At 42.6% G+C, this 22,959-nt stretch overlaps 1 protein-coding gene across 5 annotated transcripts; it reads right to left on the bottom strand.

Annotated features, from left to right (window-relative positions):
• Positions 1-1,034: 1,034 nt before the first annotated feature.
• On the bottom strand, positions 1,035-22,686 carry LOC109898239 (dolichyl-diphosphooligosaccharide--protein glycosyltransferase subunit 2). Of its 5 annotated transcripts, XR_004203015.1 has the most exons (25): positions 22,396-22,686; positions 21,813-21,909; positions 21,628-21,699; positions 21,377-21,469; positions 20,943-21,163; positions 20,610-20,754; positions 20,457-20,510; positions 18,141-18,347; positions 17,659-17,931; positions 15,297-15,469; positions 15,076-15,175; positions 14,865-14,972; positions 14,652-14,768; positions 14,432-14,563; positions 11,204-14,191; positions 10,906-11,020; positions 10,183-10,370; positions 9,905-10,000; positions 9,545-9,720; positions 9,257-9,332; positions 8,982-9,116; positions 8,473-8,649; positions 7,278-8,221; positions 7,044-7,158; positions 5,418-6,942 (listed from the first exon to the last, which is right to left on the bottom strand). XR_004203015.1 is itself a non-coding variant. In XM_031790156.1 (16 exons), exons 1-16 carry the CDS (start codon positions 10,946-10,948, stop codon positions 1,718-1,720), a joined length of 1,923 nt encoding a protein of 640 aa, XP_031646016.1. In that variant the 5' UTR covers positions 10,949-11,020; the 3' UTR covers positions 1,035-1,717. The 5 variants fall into 5 exon arrangements, 4 of the variants coding, with proteins under 4 accessions (XP_031646016.1, XP_031646062.1, XP_031645970.1 ...); XM_031790156.1 differs by lacking the exons at positions 11,204-14,191; positions 14,432-14,563; positions 14,652-14,768; ... (10 more) ...; positions 21,813-21,909; positions 22,396-22,686 and adding exons at positions 1,035-1,733; positions 3,931-4,060; positions 4,838-4,913; positions 5,295-5,390 and having other exon boundaries at positions 6,661-6,942; positions 7,278-7,369; positions 7,810-7,915; positions 8,103-8,221; XM_031790202.1 differs by lacking the exons at positions 11,204-14,191; positions 14,432-14,563; positions 14,652-14,768; ... (10 more) ...; positions 21,813-21,909; positions 22,396-22,686 and adding exons at positions 1,035-1,733; positions 3,931-4,060; positions 4,838-4,913; positions 5,295-5,390 and having other exon boundaries at positions 6,661-6,942; positions 7,278-7,369; positions 7,810-7,915; positions 8,103-8,221; positions 10,721-10,907.
• Positions 22,687-22,959: the final 273 nt, after the last annotated feature.

Below are 22,959 nucleotides of genomic sequence, written 5' to 3'. Positions count from 1 at the left end.
GGCGATGTCATCTACAAAATTGCTTCCAACACTCTACTCAGCAAACTGGATGCAGTTTATCACAGTGCCATCCGTTTTGTTACAAAAGCACCTTATACCACCCACCGCTGCGAACGGTATGCTCTAGTCGGCTGGCCCTCGCTACATATTCGTGGCCAGACCCACTGGCTCCAGGTCATCTACAAGTCCATGCTAGGTAAAGCTCCAGCTTATCTCAGTGCACTGGTCACGATGGCAACACCCACCCGTAGCACGCACTCCAGCAGGTGTATCTCACTGATCATCCCTAAAGCCAACACCTCATTTGTCCGCCTTTCGTTCCAGTTCTCTGCTGCCTGTGACTGGAACGAATTGCAAAAATCACTGAAGTTGGAGACTTTTATCTCCCTCACCAATTTCAAACATCTGCTATCTGAGCAGCTAACCGATCGCTGCAGCTGTACATAGTCTATCGGTAAATAGCCCACCCAATATTACCTACCTCATCCCCATACTGTTTTTATTTATTTTCTGCTCTTTTGCACACCAATAGCTCTACCTGTACATGACCATCTGATCATTTATCACTCCAGTGTTATCAATCTGCAAAATTGGGGCCCCACAAGGGTGCGTTCTGAGCCCTCTGCTGTACTCCCTGTTCACCCGCGACTGCATGGCCACGCACACCTCAAACTCAATCATCAAGTTTGGGGACGACACAACAGTGGTAGGCTTGATTACCAACAACGACGAGACGGCCTTCGGGGAGGAGGTGAGGGCATCCATCTGCAAAATTGTAATTATTTGCCTACCTCCTCATGCCTTTTACACACAATGTATAGAGACTCTTTTTTTTCCTACTGTTATTGACTTGTTAATTGTTTACTCCATGTGTAACTGTGTTGTCTGTTCACACTGCTATGCTTTATCTTGGCCAGGTCGCAGTTGCAAATAAGAACTTGTTCGCAACTAGCCTACCTGGTTAAATAAAGGTTAAATAAATAAATAAAATTAAGTACTTTAAAAATATATATTACAACACTACAAAGGGTGTATTGCACCCAGAAGAAAAAGCAGTACACTTAATCCCCATTTCTTTATTTATTTCATTACAAAAACATGTGATTTTATTGAATTGCCCATCAAAATGTTGTTCTAGAGGGGGTTAGGTCTTTATTGTAAGGGGAAAATAGCTCACACCCTCCACATGTAATTCCTTGAGAAGACAAGCATACATTACAGACTTATGATGAACATGTCAGTGAAGCCACCATCAATAAACTTAATCAAAAGGACTTGTAAAAAAAAAAAAATCTATGGCTTACTTCTTGATGCACCTTTTGATACATAGCCATAGTAAGATGGGCACAGAGAACGTGGAACGTAGAAAAAAAATCTCAATTACATTTTGAAACCATAAATGATATCCAACCAAGCCAGTTGTGAAAAAAATAAAAATATGAAAAAAAAGGCCAAACAAAGTTACAGAAAAATGAAGTGCAAGGATGGTTCTTTCCAGTCCTCAGTAAGAGTATTGTGTCAGAGTCTGTCCGGACCCTCTACCAACACCTTGGATTATAACATGTATTCTTTTCAAGTTGAAAAAGAAAAGTGAAACTGCATTTCAAATTGTCCATTGGATTCATGGTATAACCTCTGATAGTCTGATGGTTGACGATGTGTCAAACAAATCCTTGAAAACCAAAAATTAAGCATCTTTAAATCTTCTTCAATCTTGTCATTTACTTGCAAGTCTGAAAGAGAAGAAAATACATACATTAGAATGTTTGTAAGCTTTAAACAATCATCTAATTTAAAGCCTTTTAACTGAATGACAAGTCCTGGATACATGTTTAACACATCTGATGTGTTAAACTTCCTCATGCATTTCTTTACAGCATAAAGATGAAGTGTACAGGACTTTCTCAGCAACAGAACATGAACTGCAGAACAATCAGGATGACATAGGTCAATTCTGAGCTCAGCCAATAATGACACCACACATGTTGCATCTGAGAATAACTATGTACAATGGCAGGCAATATGAAGATGAATAAAATGGTGACAGACAGGATGTTAAAGGTCAAAAATCCATATTGCAATAAAGATAAATAGAGCTCTAGGTTAATAACAATGTGCATCATAGCTTTTTTATTTATTTTTTATTTTTTTCCTTTAAACTACTACTAGTTTGATGGTTGTAGCCATCAATTGTCCCATTAACAAATAACCCATATTAGCAAACTCATTTCAAATCTCTCTAGTATAGGCTACTTATCGTAATGAAAGATATCAGCAAAATGCCTGCGATGAGTGATCGGTATGGTTGATGTCGATTATTTTTTGTTTATAGTCCCAGCTGTAAAAGGTGAGCAGATGATTTTGTGGTGGGATGAGCAAGATGCTGGCCAGAACACTAGATAGAGAGTGAGTCCTGACTGCACCACACAGCCATGCATTATACAGGGCAATGGGGATGCACTGGGATGCAGTCCATAGAGATGCCCTTACTTCAGCCTGGAAGACTGGCCCTTTGTTATTAGAAAACAGGCCTTTACCGCAGGCTCCTATACTTTGCCAACCTACTACTTTGCTCTGCAGCAATCCTGAAAAAGATAAATGTAGCAAGGAGTACACAGGAGAGTTAAGGAGACAGGCAGTCACTATAAGAGACAGTGGCTAAAGAAAGAAAAGCAAGTCAGGCAAGCAGAAACAAATCTAAATTAAATCCACTGACACCACATCATCAACCAGAAGGATCATTAGACTAGCAAATGGTTGAAAGGACTCGGTTAGAAAATGGCATGAACAAGGTGCAGTAATTCCACAGTAAAATTGGCCAATTAGACTAACGTCTTCAGCCAGTGACACATATTACCTCTGTCTCTATGGCCTTTGGAGAGAAGGTATGAGGGGAATCACCCACACGGTGCAATCTGGCCAGGCCCTCATGGTCCCAGTGGTTATACGCTCTACAGTGGAGGCTCCACTATTCTGCTGGCCTGGCACGGTCAGGGGGGGGGGGGGGGGGGGGGGTCACAGGTGACATACACCAAGGGGGCAGTGCGCCACTGTAGGATCTTACACACCCTCTCAAAGGCCCTGAGTGAATAGTAGTCAGCCACATCTCTGACAACCAACAAAGAGGTCCAAAAGCCCCCCCAGAGTCCATGTCATATTAAAAGCCCCCCAGAGTCCATGTCATATTAAAAGCCCCCAGAGTCCATGTCATATTAACAGCCCCCCAGAGTCCTTGTCATATTAAAAGCCCCCCAGAGTCCTTGTCATATTAAAAGCCCCCCCAGAGTCCTTGTCATATTAAAAGCCCCCCCAGAGTCCTTGTCATATTAAAAGCCCCCCAGAGTCCTTGTCATATTAAAAGCCCCCCCAGAGTCCTTGTCATATTAAAAGCCCCCCAGAGTCCTTGTCATATTAAAAGCCCCCCAGAGTCCTTGTCATATTAAAAGCCCCCCAGAGTCCTTGTCATATTAAAAGCCCCCCAGAGTCCTTGTCATATTAAAAGCCCCCAGAGTCCTTGTCATATTAAAAGCCCCCAGAGTCCTTGTCATATTAAATGCCCCCAGAGTCCTTGTCATATTAAATGCCCCCAGAGTCCTTGTCATATTAAAAAGACATCAAACTTTCTACATGTGGTCGAGAGCTCTCTAGAGAGAAACTGACAGTCTGTGTTGCGATCGCTAACAGGAGCCATACCTAACCTCGGGCTCTACAGTGCGACCATTTTACTTGCATATGCGCCTAAATATTTGGCTGCGCAGCCTGGCATTTTTTATTTATGAGCACCAGTGTGCCTAGAGAAATGAAGGATTCTAGCTTAAGTACCTGAAACATGTTTAATTGTGCTCCTAAATTTCTTACTGTGCGCCAACATTTTTCTAATTTTCACACGTGCGCCTTGTAAAAAATGTCAGCGTAGAGCTCTGGCCATACCTCTTCACTGCTTTCTGGGCCAACATGCGGTTTCCAGCCAGGAAGGTAAGACTGCCAATGATAGCCAGGTACTTGAGGGTCTGGAACATGTTGAGGTGAGTCCAGTAGACGTACATCAGACCCAGCATGCCTGGAACAACAAGAACAGAGTAAAGGTGATCAACTAGGAAAAAGATATACACAGCCTTCAAAAAGTAACCGCATCATGTTATGGGTATACTTGTCATTGGCAAGGACTAAGGATTTTTTTGGGGGGGGGGGGATAAACAGAATACAGCTAAGCACAGCCAAAATCCTAGAGGAAAATGTTATTTCCAACAGACACTGGGAGACGAATTCACCTCTCAGCAGGACAATAACCTAAAACACAAGGCAAAATCTACACTGGAGTTGCTTACCAAGACAACATTGAACTTTCCCGAGTGAATAGTTCGTTTTGACTTAAAACTACAGCAAGACATGAAAATGGCTTCCTAGCAACGATCAAAAACCAACTTGACAGAGCTTGAAGTTTTTTTATAATAAAAAAGGGCAAATATTGTACAATCCAGGTGTGTAAATTGCTTAAGAGACTTACACAAAAAGACTCAGCTGTAATCACTGCCAAATGTGTTTCTAACATGTATTGTCTCTGGGAGTGAATACTCATCTAATCAAGATATATTAGTGTTCTATTATTCATTAAAAAAAGTATATAATTTTTCCTTTCACATTGCTGATTCATTTTTGTAGATCGTTGACCAAAAATTTCAATTAAATCAATTTGAATCCCACCTTGTAACAACAAAATGTGGAAAAAGTGAAGGGGTGTAAATACTTTCTGAAGGCACTGTATCTGTGGAGTGACAATGCCAGTAGTTCCCATTGTAACCCTAGACTCAGAACTACATCATTGCTCAGTACTCACATGCGTGGCCCACATGGAAGAGCACAGAGCTGGGGGAGAGGCTGAAGTTTGAGATGTTGGCCCCGAGTTTGAACCACTGAACAGAGAGGGAGAGAGAAGAATAAACTATACCACAACAGTACAAAAACCACAACAGTACAAAGGGTCTGAAAATAGATTGTCCAGGTAGCACACAATGCAGTGATCCAAGCCTTACACAGCAAGGACAATGTCGTCACTCAAAACTGTATATGTCATAGAAAATACATTTTATGTCATACAGCATTGCTATTGCAATTTCAAATTAAAATCAGTGTTCAGTTAAATCAAAAACCTAGGTTCATTCAGGATGTACCAAGGCTTTATTCTAAGCCTGGGTAAATACAAAACATTCAGACTGAATAGAGGCAGATTTGAACCCTTTCTAAAAGGTTACCATTGAACAATTCCAAACATAGAGAAGTAAAGCGAGCCTCACAAGAATAAGCAGCAGGAGGAACGGAGAGAGGACGAGGGCTGTGAAGGTGTTAGACACCACCGTGGGTGGCTTCTTCTCAGGCTCCCGGAACAAGTGCTACAGAGGAGGAGAACATCATTCAAGTCCAGTTATTTATCCATTTATTACACAACGGGTGGGTCTAATCATGAATGCTGATTGGTTAAAACTGCATAGCAGCCGGTGTCTATTCCACAAGTTACCACCAGCTAAATCTATGAAGTTAAAATGCCTATTTACTGTGTTCCATTTGACTACGCAATTGCCCAGCCAAGCAATTTATAAACTTGATCTCCACTATAAAAAGAATCTAAACATTAGCTCACATTTCTTTTAGACTAATATTTAGCTTTCAACAACCAAGCTTTGTATAAACCTTGCTGTCTGTCTCTCCGACATTTCCAACATTGTTTCAATATTCAAAATCGATCTCCAGCTGTCCCATAGTAATGAATGTGTCGGGAGTCGGGATGAGAGACAGGAAGGGAGCTTTTCTCAGCCAGTCAATCATGAATCAGCATCATTTTTATGGATATATACACAAAGAAATGTCAATTGAAAAAATATCAAACTAAACAATGTGCAGCTAGTTTGCAGTCATTCCAGTTTCAGTTTGAAGTTATTGTGTTAGCTGTGTTGTTGACTAGCTCCTCTAAACAAGTGTCCTGATGAGTGAGCACATTTTCTATGCGCGCCTCATTAGCTCATTGTTATGGATGTGTCCAGATAAATGGCATTAGAAACAGCTTAAACAAATGCGGCTACTCTGTTATTCAGTTTTTTTGACGTGACTAAGTTAGCCCTGGTTTGCTAGCTAGCAAGTAATGGATAATTACATTGCCAGCCAGTGTGGAAATATAACATTTAGAACAAACAACTGGGTTGCGTCCATAGATACAGAACAAAAAGACTGAACGACTGGGTCACGTCTCTAGCAACCGAACCGATAGAACAAATGACCAGCCGGCTTGGGTAGCAACCCTAGATTTGCGTTGGGACTAAATCTTGTGGAGGGATAAAATATTATGAATAAATTCATCAAAATAATGTTAATGAAAATATGCCAATCAGTATTTGAATATGTTGTATCAAAGTGATAATGCCCTCGAAGCCAGTGTTTGGAGTATATATATTATTGGCACAGTTTGCCAATATATGAAAACACCAGCTTCTCGGGCATTATCACTTAACTAGTTTATCTATCAGCGACTATGCACCCGAGTTAGATTTATCTTATCTTCATTAGTCATTTCAAGCTATGACTAGTAGCCTCAAGAGTAGCGAAACAAAATGTTACATAACTCATCACAATGTTCAATTATATGCAAGTGTTTGGCTTGTTGTTAACCTGAATATCTGGTTTGGGCATGTAAAGGGTCTTGGACTGGATGGCTGCTGGGGCCTCCTCATCAAGGAACTTCAGGACAACATCAGCCACGTTCCACAGAATGGGGTTCTCCAAGGTGGCATCTCCCACGATGAGGTGGAGGACATAGGTCCCAGACATGGAGTCAAACTCAGACTTCCTCTCTGCTGTGTCCAGCTCAAACTTATAAAGGTTCTTACTGTCCGGCTCAGCAACAAACACAACCTCCTGGCCAGTTTTCTGATTGTGAAACCTCACGAAGGTCTGTAAAGAAAAAAAAATACCCTCAAGAGGTGTAGCACAATGCAATGTTGACAGAATGAGAGCAGGAACAGAAAAATGTTAACACAGAAAAAGCTAAATACCTGGTGGGGAGTGAGCTCTACTCCAGTGTTGGCATCCACTAACTGGAAATTCATGGCAAAGTTCTGATGGCTGTCTGCAGTAAAGGAGCCCTTGGCCTTGAAGGGATAGTCCACCCTGAAAATGACATACTTTAGATTTATTCTGTGTGGCTATGGGTAAGGACAACCTCTGTGTTATGGGTCTCACAAGGGCAGTATTAAAATGCCTTCATATACATGATTGGGCTCTCTGACCTGGATGTCTTGGTGCCGATGCTCTGGTCCTTATCCACTACAGACAGGTCCATATTAGTGACGGCTACCTCAGTGGACACCTTTACTTTCAGCTGAAGACAGGTGGAGAGTGAGAAATGAAGGAATAAAATGGAACTCATATGAAGAAATTAGAATGAAGCAGAGTGATTGTCACATGTATTAGTTAGTTTTCATACCTGGTCAAGTAACATAAAAGGTTATGTACGCTAATGGAAAAGGCTACTTTGTAGGAATAACCTTCCTTGGCAAGCACAATGAACTGCTAACCTTCTGACCAATCCCAAAGAGGCAACTATGACTTAACTTCCAACAACATTTAGACTAATTGATGGTTCTCAAAATAACAAATCCAAAACTATAGATCTTCTTTACTTGGCCTTGTGTGTACCATGCCCCCATTTAAGAAAATACTAAACTACCAAATACTATATAGAAGATTATGTTTATGTTACATCTATGTGGGTATCAAATGATTCCCAATAAATGTCTTTTGAATAAAAGACGAGCTCACCTCAACCTGATTGGCAACCAATCGGCTGTCCCCGGTGACAGCCACAGTAAACTGGTAATATCCACTGGCTGGCTGGCTAGCCATAAAGTTAAGTTCAAAAATGCCACTGTAAAACAGTTGGACATAATTATTAAACACTTCAACGCTGACATACAAATAACATGCATGAACAGCAGAGATATTTCCTTGACTGCAAAGATTTGATTAAAGCTTGGATTCTATAACACTCAATATTAATCTACACAAAATTATTGCCCAGACAAATTCAAAATCAGTCTGTCTACCATACTTACTCTCTGAGGGAGAAAGGTGCCTGGCTGAGTACAACACTCTTAGAGGCAACAGCTTGTGCAGATTCCACCAGCAGATTGGCTGAGGCAAGAGGATTGGACAGGATGTCTGTCACCAGAAGCTGTGGGTAAAGAGAAGGAGGCAGATAAAGGGTCAGTGAAAAGAAAATGGGGTGGAGACCCTTACCCAGTGGTGGACTAGCAAGGGCACTGAACAAGGTCAACAAGGTTAGGGCTCAAGTAAGAAACACTATTCATGTGACATCCTTCAAACGTGTTTCCAATTGATGACATCTAAATCATAAACTTAAAAAAGACTTCTTTTTTTTATGTCACTGGATGATAAACACTGGAGTAGTAGAGGAGAGCATACATGCAGGATTGGCTGGCTGTGGGAGACTGTTGCAGGCCCCTGGGTACTGACGATGACTGGCACGTGGAAGCGGTTGCTGGAGAGAGCTGCAGCAGCACAGGCTACACTGAACGCCTCAGACCGGGAATCCCAGGACTTCTTACTGAACACAGAGTTCACCAGCTGGATCACCTGGTCCTGTGGGGATAAAAGCTCACATTTATAGTAATCTGATAAGATAGCTGGGGTATCAAGTTTTATTGTCACTTGCACAAGTACACTGAAAATCCTTTCTTGCTTGCTCTTTCCCAACAATGCAGTAATCGATATCAGTAGTACTATTTTACTATGTAAAAGTCAAGTAGAACAAAAGACACGAGAAACATAAAATAAACACGAGAAAGTAAGCAAGCTACTCTGGAGTTCCATTCCAGAGATCTAATACAGAACACATGATCGGGAAAAAGTCACACCGCCTCATGCAACCTGCGTCCCTTCTACCACCCACATAAATGGTGACAGCAGGTTACCTCTTTCAGAGGAGGCTCCGTGTCCGCATGGTCTGACAGTGTGTAGGCTGCTGTCACAAAGAGGGCGGTCGCCTCAAGTCCCTCCTCAAACTGGAGGTACACTCCACCCAAGTCATCCAATCGTGCTGCCAGATCCTTACGAGGGAGAGAAAGGTTCAAATACAACATCTCTGCTTGAGAAACAAGTTTGCATGTGGGAAATGTGCAACTTTGCAAAGTAATTCATCTGACAAAACCTGTAGCACAGCACCACCTAGTGGACTTGTGAAACTCACCTCAATCTCCTCCAGGATTCCTCCAAGCTCAGCCTGCTGGGAGAGACGGGTGGCAGTCTGGAGTGCAGTAGTGATCCTGTACAGAGAGACAAGAAAAAAAACAGTCCCTTTACTATGGCAAAACGGTGTCAAGTCTTTAGATCAATGGCCATAGGAATGCGTTATCTGTTCAAAAGCAAAGTTTGTTAGAAAGGACAAAGTAACAATGAAGTTCAAAAACCCAAATGATCAAAGAAACGATTCAGCAGCAAGTCTGTTCTATCTGCCAGGCCAGCGGGTATTACTCACGCCAAGACGTTGTCCTCCTTGGCAATACGGGCGACGAGGGCAGCGACGACTTCCTGTGAAGCCAGAGGAAGCCCCAGGGAACTGAGGGCGCTGACAGCTCTGAAGATCTGTGTTACTGTAGAGTCCTCGCTGACTGCTGCCAGAAGGATGTCACGGGTCTCGTTGGATACTGGCATCTAAATAAGTCATTCATAAAGAGGGAGAACACAGAGCTAAGCAAGGACTTCACTGGCAGAGCATCCAAAACCACCATTATAAATGTTGACTTAATTCCATGCAAGCCACCATTTATGTTACTGGAAGAGCAAATTACATGTTTTTTTTGTCATACATAAGTAAGCTCCCTATAGGACTACTTACCTCACAGTCTGCGATGGCCTGACTGGCCTCAGCAGCGAAGAAGAGGGAGTCGACACTCATGGGGTCCAATTGGGCCTTCAGAAACTGACAAGCATCCTGCAAAATAAAAAAAACAAGGATTTAATAAGGCAACAATCTGTACAGTAAAACACATAGGTAAACATTGTGGTGATTATAGAAGTGAATAGCCTAAGGTAACTAAACATGCCATAGGCTACACGTTTTGGATACAACAATCAAGCCACTTTCCTTCAATAATTAGAAGCTAATTTTCTTACATTTTCATCAGCAACTGCGGCTCCAAGCTTGCTCAAACCAACGATGGAGTAGTATGCTGATGCCAGGTCTGTGAAGGGTTGGCTCAGGAGGCCTTTAAGTCTCTCCACGTCTGACAGGGAGAGGTGATGGGATGGGGTCAGAGCCTGTGCCCCGAGAGCCACGGTGAGGAGGACTAAGCAGAACACACCTGTGGGGACACATGCATGATGGTTACAGCCAGGTCAGTAGGAGAGGAAAGATTTCAACTATTTGAGTTCCCATTTTAGAAGTGTAGACTTGTTTGTAGTCTCGATCATGCAACCATTGCACAGTAACCGATGCATAACACTCCCATTTCTTAACTAGAGGATCCAGCTAGAAAGCTTGCTAACCAGCTAACGTGAGCGATAGAGTTCACACAACGTTGTGGAAAACTAACGTTGGGAATCATAATACAGACAGCGTACACTTGTATACAATCCAATTCATGATGATGTACATGCAAGGTACATGTATAGCAATATCTAGTTAGCTACGAGTCTACGACATCCTAGCTACCTGCTAACGTTAGCTTCCACATTGGTCCTGTCACTCCAGCCTGGAGTCCAGGCGTTACATACTTGCACGCACCATTTGTAGACTTTGGCAAAATCAGCGCTAGACTATATTACTACATATGGGTGGCAACTAGTAATAAGAAGTTTACATCGATCGTATTTAGATAAAAAACGCTTTATACTTACGAGGCTGGGCCATGTCCACTCCAATGATGTATAGATAGATCATTGGCTCACTCTTGTCGTCTAATGTATCGTCACCTAAGAGCCGCAATTGCTTCCGGGTTCCAAGCCATGGAGACTACAATGTCAAAGACATGGGGTGGTAATTGCATTTTCAGACTTGGTATGTGTTATTATTAAACAACCACCTATTACAAAACGTATTATTTCCCAAATATATTACAATAAAATAACATTTTAAAATCATATATCCTCAGATGCTGTTTTATGAAATGCCAAATCTAACAGCTAGTGTCGTTACCCCTATTCGTATAATTGGTTACAACTAACTGCTGCAAATGAATGAACGCGTTCTGATATCAGACCCAGAGGGTTGTTGGACATGTCGGAAATGTGGGCCAGAATAACAAAACAAAAAAATGTAGATCAAATGATCGGGTAAAATCTGTGCAAATATTATACATTTACATTCTATTTCAGTGCCTTTCAAACGTTACCGGGCTCATGTGACTGCCCCTCAACACAAAAAGGGGCAGGTTCACATAAGCATTGTGTCCGTTTTTCATTGGTCCTCATCAAGAAACAAACCCCACTCAAAATTCCTAATCTGGCCCATCTTTGATTTATCACAAAATCAATAGCTCACCAACCGATTAAGTCAATAAAAAGACAACATACATTTAATATTTTTCAATCACACATTGCAAATGCACAGGCAATTTTACAAACTGTTCATATAATTTAATATTTTTAGTTTGTTTACATTAGAAAAAAAAAAAGAGAGATTCTCATACATTTTGTTATCTGCACAAAACATTATCAGGTTTCAATAGAAAAATCCTGTACCTCTTAACATTTTGGACATGAGAATAGGACAACACGAGTGTATGATTCTTCTATGGTGATGCATATTCACGTCACATGCTTCTACTCTTAACATAGTATGTAAAAATAGATCATTGGAAACAAACATTTCTGCAACCTCACCAACCATCTGGTCACTTGTGTGAGTCAACTTGTTTAGATTCATTATTGATTGATCAGGTAATCAAACGCAACCATGACAAACCCAGTTACAAACAACTCCAATACTGATAGATGTAAGTGCAAAATGACATGTGAACTTTAGATATCAAAAGGAAAACATTTAGACCTTTCTATTACATTTGAGTATGACAAATTTGATATAAAATGTGGATTAAATTGTTTTTGTACAGTGTTAAGACCTTTACGAGAGAACGATGTTTGTAGATTCAAACTGCATTACATTTGAAACACTTATATACCCATAAAGTTGCCCTACAATACAATTCTTTCCATATTTACAAGTATCCAGGACTGAGAAAACATTACTTCAGTTGAGCACGCTCAACACAGCACGAGATCAATTTTTTACAAAATGTTGTTTTAGAAACCTAAAACCATGCTATCATCGATACCAACACAATCAAGGCTGGGTTTACTCAGGCAGCCCAAATATCAGAATTGGGCTACCTGTGTAAATGGTGCCTAAGTTTGGGAAGAGACGCATTGAAACATGTTTACCATGTTTAATCCATAAGAATCTAAGCTGGGGTGTATTTAACCCTTTATTTTAAAAGGCACTAAACTATCTCCATATATACAGTGCATTCGGAAAGTATTCAGACCCCTTCCCTTTTCCCACATTTTGTTACGTTATAGTCTTATTCTAAAATAGATGAAATAAAAATCTAAATCTACACACAATACCCCATAACGACAAGAGAAGTGAGAAGAGATTTTTAGATTTTTTTTGCAATTGTATTAAAAATAAAAACAGATACCTTATTTACATAAGTATTCAGACCAGCTCAGAGACAGGATTGTGTTAAGGCACAGATCTGGGGAAGGGTACCAAAAACTTTGTGCATCATTGAAGGTCCCCACCAAGAACCACCAAGACTCTTCCTACAGCAGGCTCCCCGGCCAAACTGAGCAATCAGGGGAGAAGGGCCTTGGTCAGGGAGGTGACCAAGAACCTGATGGTCACTCTGAAAGAGCTCCAGAGTTCCTCTGTAGAGATGGGGGAATCTTCCAGAGGACTAACATCTCTGCAGCACTCCACCAATCAGGCCTTTATGGTAGAGTGGCCAGACAGAAGCCACTCCTCAGTAAAAGGCACATGACAGCCTGCTTGGAGTTTGCCAAAAGGCACCTAAAGGACTATCAGACCATGAGAAACACAATTATCTTGTCTGATGAAACCAGAATTAACACTTTGGCCTAAATGGCAAGCATCACGTCTGGAGGAAACCTGGTATCATCCCTACAGTGAAGTATGGTGGTAGCAGCATCATGCTGTAGGGGTGTTTTTCAGCAGCAGGGACTGGGAGACTAGTCAGGATCAAGGGCAAGATGAACGGAACAAAGTACAAAGAGATCCTTGATGAAAACCTGCTCCAGAGCACTCAGGACCTCAGACTGAGGCGAAGGTTCACTTTCCAACAGGACAACGACCCCTGACAATGACCATGTTTCAATGCGTCTCTTCCCAACCTTAGCACACAGCCAAGACAACACAGGAGTGGCTTTGGGACAAGCCTCTGAATGTTCTTCAGTGGCCCAGCCAGAGCCCAGACTTGAACCCGATTGAACATCTCTTGAGAGACGTGAAAATAGCTGTTTAGCGACACACCCCATCCAACCTGACAGAGCTTGAGAGGATCTGTAGAGAAGAATGTGAGAAACTCTCCAAATAAAGGCGTGCCAAGCTTGTAGCGCCATACCCAAGAAGACTCGCTGTAATCGCTGCCAAAGGTGCTTCAACAAAGTACTGAGTAACAGTTCTGAATACTTATGTAAATGTGGTATGTATTTTTTTTGTCATTATGGGGTATTGTGTGTAGATTGAGGGGGGAAACGATTTAGTCCATTTTAGAATAAGGCTGTAACGTAACAAAATGTGGAAAAAGTCAAGGGCTCTGAATACATCGACACGGGGGAGTTTTTTTTAACTCGGGTTGCAACATTTCGGGAACTTTCAATAAATTCCCTGGTTTTCTAGAAATCATGGTTTGAGGAAGATTTGAGGAAGATTTTGGGAAAACCAGGCAATTAATTTAAAGTTACCAGAATTTTGCAACCCTATATTTAACACAATGGAAATGTCTGCACAGAGGACAACGAGGTTAGTGAGGGCTCAGGACAGGATGAGGGCCCGGTTAGGAGCGTGGGATTTCAGTAAACGGAGGTAACGTCTTGCTTTCTCTGTCATTATGAGCTGGTCCTTAGTACGTCCACATACCACTGCTTCCCATGCCTTGGACATCTGAGAACACAGCAAAGCATATCAATAACTTCAGATGCAAAACAGACAAATAGAGGGAAATGAAAACCATTACAAAAGATGATAAAAGACATGTACAACAACAAAATATGTATGCATTACAGGCTATTAGAAAACTCCTGATTATGATATAGTATACTAATAAACATGGGAAAAGACAGCTATTTAATAATAATTTCACTTAGATAGCAGCCAATGGTAGCGTTTCATTAGAGTACTCACTGGGGTTGGGGGCACTGGGTTGGAATATGCACCACTCTCACTGGGTCCTAAACAGAAGCCCTGATCCAGAACATTCTCCTCTTTATCTTCAGTCTTCATACAAAAGGACGAGGAGTTGAGAGACATCTCAGCCTGCCACAAGGATAACAATATACAAATCAATGGAGGAAATCACCATCAACAATAACAGCAGAATTAAATCCATTTCTAATTAATGTACCTTAGAAAAGGTTTTGGGCTCGGACTTCATGGACTGACGCCTCGCAGTGACTATCTCTTTGCAGTCCATGACATCCAGAGCCAGAGATTTACGCACTTTCTTCATTGGAGGTCGATGCTGAAAGCAAAGGAATGGACCACAGTCAGACCATTCCATAAGACTGAGAAGCATCATCTGTGAAAGTAAATTATCGTAAAATTTCATCGTACTCACCACCTGCTTGCGTCTTTGCTCAGGTGGACTCTCATCCGTCACGATCAGCTCAATCCCAGCCTCTTTCAAGAGGACCTCTTTCAAGTCCTCCTCATTCGGAGTCTGAGGCTAAGACATACAGAAATAAACTATTTTCAGCAAGATATTGAAGAAATTATCGTCTGACAATCCAGGTGCTTTCATTGACAACAGTAGCAAGTGAGGGACTCACCATTGGTCGCAGAGAACCATACTTCTCCATGGCATTTTTGAATGGAGTTGGAGTCCTTGGGGTGGTGTCAAGATTTGACTTGTGGTTGGGTGTGATGAACCTTGATAAAAAGACAAACTAAATATAATTCTCTACTGCTACGAGAGATTAATCGTATCGCATGCCAATAATAACTTAGCACATACAAGACAATTGTGTGTCAATAATGCCTTATTACATACACTGAGTTTGGGTACAGCTTGGATGCGCAAACAGAGTTTTCCTTCTGTGTGAGTGGAGTCTTGTCACGGTGTAGTGGTGTGGTAACCCCAGACTTCTGATTGCACACTGGCGTAGAGGTGAGAGATGGATTCTCCAGCTCAAAGTTGTCCTGTTTGGTCCACATGTTGAGGAACTGGAAACACACACTGCATTTAGAAACCATTTCACTAAAATGACACCTAACGTCCATTTGCAATAGTACCCCCCCACAGCAACTCGCCCAAGCCTCCCCCATTTCTCCTTCACCCAAATCCAGAAAGCTGATGTTCTGAAAGAGCTGCAAAATCTGGACCCCTACAAATCAGCAGGGCTAGACAATCTGGACCCTCTCTTTCTAAAATGATCTGCCTAAAATGTTGCAACCCCTATTACTAGCCTGTTCAACCTCTTTCGTATCGTCTAGAGATTCCCAAAGATTGTAAAGCAGCCGCGGCCATCCCCCTCTTCAAAGGGGGGGGACACTCTAGACCCAAACTTCTACAGATCTATATCCATCCTACCCTGTCTTTCTAAAGTCTTCAAAGGCCAAGTTAACAAAACAGATCACTGACCATTTCGAATCCCACCGTACCTTCTCCGCTATGCAATCTGGTTTCAGAGCTGGTCACGGGTGCACCTCAGCCACGCTCAATGTCCTAAACAATATCATAACCGCCATCGATAAGAGACATTACTGTGCAGCCGTATTCGTCGACCTGGCCAAGGCATTCAACTCTGTCAATCACCACATTCTTATCGGCAGACTCAATAGCCTTGGTTTCTCAAACGATTGCCTCGCCTGGTTCACCAACTACTTCTCTGATAGAGTTCAGTGTGTCAAACCGGAGGGCCTGTTGTCCGGACCTCTGGCAGTCTCTATGGGGGTGCCACAGGATTCAATTCTCGGGCCGACTCTCTTCTCTGTATACATCAATGATGTCGCTCTTGCTGCTGGTGATTCTCTGATCCACCTCTATGCAGACGACAAAATTCTGTATACCTCTGGCATTTCTTTGGACACTGTGTTAACTAACCTCCAGACGAGCTTCAATGCCAAACAACTCTCCTTCCGTGGCCTCCAACTGCTCTTAAATGCAAGTAAGACTAAATGCATGCTCTTCAACCGATCGCTGCCGGCACCTGCCCAGCATCACTACTCTGGACAATTCTGACTTAGGTATTTGTAGTTGTCCACATATTCTAGGTGTCTGGTTAGACTGTAAACTCTCCTTCCAGACTCACATCAAACATCTCCAATCCAAAATTAAATCTAGAATCGGCTTCCTATTTCGTAAACAAAGCATCCTTCACTCATGCTGCCAAACATACCCTCGTAAAACTGACCATCCTACAGATCCTTGACTATGGCGATGTCATTTACAAAATAGCCTACAACACTCTACTCAATAAATTGGATGCAGTCTATCACAGTGTCATCCGTTTTGTCACCAAAGCCCCATATACTACCCACCACTGCGACATGTACGCTCTCATTGGCTGGCGTTCGCTTCATATTCATCGCCAAACCCACTGGCTCCAGGTCATCTACAAGTCTTTGCTAGGTAACGCCCCGCCTTATCTCAGCTCACTGGTCACCATAGCAGCACCCACCCGTAGCACGCGCTCCCGCTCGTAGCACTGGTCACCCCCAAAGCCAATTCTTCCTTTGGCCGCCTTTCCTTCCAGTTCTCTGCTGCCAATGACTGGAACGAATTGGAAAAATCACTGAAGCTGAAGACTCATATCTCCCTCACTAGCTTTAAGCCCCAGCTGTCAGAGCAGCTCACAGATCACTGCACCTGTACATAGCCCATCTGTAAACAGTCCATCTATCTAACTACCTCATCCCCATAATGTATTTTATTTATTTATCGTGCTCCTTTGCACCCCAGTATCTCTACTGCCACATTCATCTTCTGCACATCTACCATTCCAGTGTTTAATTGCTATATTGTAATTACTTCGCTACCATGGCCTAATTATTGCCTTACCTCCCTCATTAGCACACACTGTATATAGATTTTTTCTACTGTATTATTGACTGAATGTTTGTTTATTCCATGTGTAACTCTGTGTTTGTTGTTGTTGTTGTTGTATGTGTCGAACTGCTTTGCTTTATCTTGGCTAGGTCGCAGTTGTAAATAAGAACTTGTTCTCAACTAACCTACATGGTTAAATTAAGGTGAAATATATATGTATATATATTTTAAAATAAAAATATGGAATTTCATTTTAGGGAAATTAAACATGGTAAAAATGTGTTTTTGGCCACATGATTCTGTACAAAACAATGGCAACGACGAGTCATTTTACTGTGTTAGGTTATTGTGGTTGAGCCATTACCTGTGAGGGTGAGAAGGGCAGGATCTTGACCGGGGTGCTCTTAGGGGTCCTGGAGTTGTTGGAGTCAGGGGACAGAGCTATGCGACGGCGGCTGCGGCGGGTCAGTATGGAAGGTGGGGTGATTCCTCCAGGGGAGATGGGGATCAGCTCCCCCCGGTTACCCTTACTGAGTTCCTGTAGGGCACTGCCCTCCAGACGGAACTGGGTCCGCTCTGGGCTCTGGCTCTCCTCGGGCAGATCAAAGACAGCCATGTTACACCAGCCATCCAAGTCCTGGTAGAGGAAAAGAAACAGAAACAAAGTAAAGACGTTTATGAAAATAAATATAATTTGACAAACTAATTCATACCAAAATAGTCAGACATCTTGTCTGCCATATCTGATCATCAAATGAGATCACTTTGGTGTTCCATTCAAAGCAGAAGATGAACATGGTGAAATTCAGAAAACAGAGGTATTATGACCCCATCCAGCCCTCTTACCCCATCCACCATCTCCATCACCTCTTTTAATGCTGGGCCGTTGGGAGAGAGGAAGCCTGAGCTGTCCACCACCCAGCTACTGGTATTCAGTTCACCTCCTGGGGTGTTTGGCTCACTTTTGGGGGTCTTTGACTGTTGAGGAGAGACAGCCTTGTGGAAGCCTGCTTCTTTCGGTCCGCCTCTTACAGTGGATGTATTGGCATTCTCCTGTAGGGAGCAACATAAGCTTGAAAACCAGAATGGAGATCCAGAGGAATACATTAAATTAATATGTTCACACACACACAATATGTACTACCTTGAAGACTAGTATAAACTAGTAATATTCTAACATGCAAATGCTCTGCATGTACTGCACTTTATACAGTGCATTCAGAAAGTATTCAGACCACTTTACTTTTTCCACGTTACAGCCGTATTCTAAAATTGATTACGTTGATGGGGGGGGGGGACAATCTACACACAATACTCCATAATGACAAAGCTAAAACAGGTTTTTAGAAATCTTTTCAAATGTATAAAAATGAAAAATAAATATCACATTTACATAAGTATTCAGACCCTTTACTCAGTACTTTGTTGAAGCACCTTTGGCAGCGATTAAAGCCTCAAGTTTTCTTGGGTACGATGCCACAAACCTGGCACACCTTTATTTGGGGAGTTTCTCTGGCTGGGCCACTGAAGGACATTCAGAGACTTGTCCCAAAGCCACTCCTGCGTTGTCTTGGCTGTGTGCTTAGGGTCGTTGTCCTGTTGGAAAGTGAACCGTCGCCCCAGTCTGAGGTCCTGAGTGCTCTGGAGCAGGTTTTCATCAAGGATCTCTCAGTACATTGCTCTGTTCATCTTTCCTTCGATCCTGACTAGTCTCCCAGTCCCTGCAGCTGAAGAACATCCTCATAGCATGATGCTGCCACCACACGTCACCGTAGGGTTGGTGCCAGGTTTCCTCCAGATGTGACACTTGGCATTCAGGCCAAAGAGTTCAATCTTGGTATCATCAGCCCAGAGAATCTTGTTTCTCATGGTCTGAGAGTCCTTTAGCGGGCTGTCATGTGCTTTTTACTGAAGAGTGGCTTCCGTCTGGTCACTCTACCTTAAAGGCCTGATTAGTAGAGTGCTGCAGAGATGGTTGTTTTTCTGGAAGGTTCTCCCATCTTCACAAGAGGAAATCTGGAGCTCTGTCAGAGTAACCATTGAGTTCCTTATTTTATAATTTTTTACGCCCTTTTTATGATTATGTTCGTCTCATCGCTGCAACTCCCCAAACGGGCTCGGGAGAGGCGAAGGTCGAGTCATGCATCCTCCGAAACATGACCCGCCACGTTGCGCTTCTTAACACCCGCTCGCTTAACCCGGAAGCCAGCCGCACCAATGTGTCGGAGAAAACACTTTTCAACTGATGACCGAATTCAGCTTTCTGGCGTCTGGCCCGCCACAAGGAGTTGCTAGACCGTGAGGAGCCAAGTAAAGCCCCCCCCGGCCAAACCCTTCCCTAACCCGGACGACGCTGGGCCAATTGTGCACCACCCTATGGGACTCCCGGTCACGGCCAGATCGAACCCCAGGCTGTAGTGACGCTGCAACACTGCGATGCTTTGCCTTAGAACGCTGCTCCACTCGGGAGGCTGGCCATCGGGTTCTTGGTCACCTCCCTGACCAAAGCCCTTCTCCCCGATTGCTAAGTTTGGCCGGGTGGCCAGCTCTAGGAAGAGTCTTGGTGGTTCCAAACTCCTTCCATTTAAGAATGATGGAGGCCACCATGTTACTTGGGACCTTCAATGCTGCTGCAGAAATGTTTTGATACCCTTCCCCAGATCTGTGCCGCAACACAATCCTGGCTCGGAGCTCTACGGACATTTCCTTCCACCTCGTGGGTTGGTTTTTGCTCTGATATGCACTGTCAACTGTGGGACATTATATAGACAGGCGTGTGCCTTTCCAAATCATGTCTAACCAATTGAATTTACCACAGGTGGACTTTTGTAGAAACATCTCAGGGATGATCAATGGAAACAGGATGCACATGAGCTCAATTTTGAATCTCATAGCAAAGGGTTTGAATACTTATGTAAGAGATTTGTTTTTGATTTTTAATACATTTGCAAAAACCTGTTACTGCTTTGTCATTATGGGGTATTGTGTGCAGATTTATTAAATAAATAAAAATGATCATCACTTTTAGAATAAGGCTGTAATTTAACAGAAGGTAGAAAAAGGGAAGGGGTCTGAATACTTTCTGAAGGCACTCCATTTATAATATAAAACACTGTTTATCTGCTTTACCCCCTATAGTAGTTAGCAGTGTTTGCATTTTACCGGCAGTGTGGGATCTTGGTCTGGTTCCCTCTCCATAGAACCACCATAGTCCATCTGTAGAGACATAACAAATCATGTTTCACAGAAAAACATAACAAGGATTAGTTTGAGCATAGCCCAGATGTTGTCAAACTGATTTCAGAAGGAACCAACCTGCTGATCTCTGCTGTGGTGGGCCATGCTCTCCTCTGGTTCCATCTGCTGACATTTCAGAGAAGGATCCACCCTGCTGTAGAAGCCCATCTCAACCTTACGCTTGATGGTTGAGTTCCAGTGGTTCTTCACAGCATTATCTGTCCTGGAACGTGAAATGTTAACATAATGTTATAGTAATCAAGATATAGCTAGTGTATGAAGTCGAGCACTAATCCAACTCCAATCCATTTATCACAAAATATGTGGAGACCCATAAACTGTTCTGCGTGATCCTGACATTTCAACTCAGACATGTCAGAGTGACTCACTTAGCTGGAGTACCACAGTTACCTTCCGGGGAGCAGCTTGGCGATCTCAGCCCAGCGGTTTCCCAGCATGCAGTGGGCCTTGTAGATGATGAGGTCCTCCTCTGCTGTCCAGGAGGATTTCTTCACGTCCGGGTTGAGGTGGTTGTGCCAGCGTTCCCTGCACTGCTTCCCCAGCCGGCCTTTCAGGTGCTTGGCCACGATAGCCCACTGCTTGTTGCCATACCTGTTCACCAGGTCTATCACCTGTGGAGAGGAATGCAGGGTTGGTGGCAGTCTGAAAATGTGTCCTCTGAGTGGCAGTACAAGCCACCCAGAGGCTGTCCTTGGATAGGAGTCAAAGCAGCCAGTGGAAAGTAGAGCTGACTGAACAACTATTAGTAAAACTCAATAACTAAAGTTTCTCTCACAAAGAAGTCTAGTAGAACTGATTGTAGAATAGTCACCATCACAACTAACCTTCTCATCCTCCTCTTTGGTCCAGGGCCCTTTGACCAGATCTGGATCCAGAACCTTCAACCAGCGGTGCTGGCACTGGTGTTCTGAGCGATTCTGTGCCATACAGGGTTACCATACAGTTAATGATTTAATGCAAAATAAACCCCACACGCCTTCAGAACGTATTTAATATTTGAACCCTTCAGTTGTATTATTTGTATTTTCAACTGGATATAACAGAATATATACTGTACTCCGTCAAACTCGCTCACCGGTAAAATGCTGGCAATGTATTTCCAGTCATTTGGTCCCCGGTTTTGGACCAATGCTTTGAGATTGTCATCCTGAGAATAAAGTACAGGCATTTTATGAAGAGATAAGTAACTAGCTCATTCCAAATAACCAACCATTTATAGATCAGCATTGGTGGGGGATGTGTAAGGGGACATGAACTCACCTCATCTTGTGTCCATTTCACTTTGACCTTTCCACAGTCTCTCTGTTCAGCCACGTCAGAGTCAGTTTCCTGATACATTGCCTCCTCCCCATCCTCTCTAAAAAGACAAGCAACAGGGTGTGGTGGTCGAGATCAAAATCATGCAAAGGGCGCACATGCATTGTACTGAAAAGTAGCTGGCTAGGGTGTTAGTCACAGAATTCTCAAACAAAGCATTTTTATACCTAGCTAGGTACTTACTACATGCAACATATTATGTGAGCTAGTAAACGTTTGTGTTCTCTGATTACTACGGTATGCATTATAACATTCGCTAATTTATTGTTTCATGCCATGATTTGACTACCGTAACGTTAGTTAGCAACATCTGACGTCGACCTCAACTGGTGGGGTGACAAAAGGGCGGTCAAATCACGTAAATGCGCAAAAATAATCGATGACATTCAGTAATCTCATATTATAAAATGGTACATAGATCCCTGTCCTCTTAAAAATAACAGTTGAATATGGGCATTGTTATTTATCCAACAGCTGTTGTAGCTAACAATAACAATGGTTAGAATCCGATTAGCTAACTACTTACCCGCGCGACCACCAGGACATTTCCCTTTGCTTTACCTCCATCACAAATATATTGTATGTTTTTTTTGCCCACGTCGTGCATATATTTACAAACTATATTATATGAGCAAGTCTGTTTGTCGTATATAATCCACGTTGGTAAAAACTAAAAATCTAATTGTCGCTGGGCTAGGTACACTGGATTGCTGACAACACACTAGTCCGCGCTCAAGTTCCTATCTCGCGCGCTTCTTTTCTCGCAGGCTCACGGCTTTCCCGGGAGTGACGTGACCAGAGGTGTGCGCGCGCATAATTGAAATGTTCTATTTGTTCATATACAGTCATTGATTCGTTCCTATGATTTGTCAAGTGACACAAATATATATATATTTTTTAATTGGCCCGGATTGTCTGACTAGTGACTTTTCACAATGCTGTTTTTCTGTCTACCGAATAAACGATTCATATCTATTCATGCATATAAAGACTACAGATAAATGCTCACTTTTAACAAACTATAAACTGGGTTGTTTGAGCCCTGAATGCTGATTGGCTGACAGCCATGGTATATCAGACCATATGACAA

The sequence above is a fragment of the Oncorhynchus kisutch genome, linkage group LG1, assembly GCF_002021735.2.
Source record: "Oncorhynchus kisutch isolate 150728-3 linkage group LG1, Okis_V2, whole genome shotgun sequence".
NCBI lineage: Eukaryota > Metazoa > Chordata > Actinopteri > Salmoniformes > Salmonidae > Oncorhynchus > Oncorhynchus kisutch.
Note: the sequence above shows the minus strand (reverse complement) of the source record. Positions and strands in the feature narration are given on the sequence as shown.

Bases quoted from the DNA above. Each gene is read 5' to 3' on its own strand.
- LOC109898239 (XM_031790110.1), bottom strand. From the start codon at position 10,948: ATGATCTATCTATACATCATTGGAGTGGACATGGCCCAGCCTC. The intron at 8,650-8,981 runs GTAACCTGCTGT...TTATCCCCACAG, and splicing joins CGGAGCCTCCTCTGAAAGAG to GACCAGGTGATCCAGCTGGT. The intron at 6,943-7,043 runs GTATTTAGCTTT...TTTTCTTTACAG, and splicing joins TAGAGCTCACTCCCCACCAG to ACCTTCGTGAGGTTTCACAA.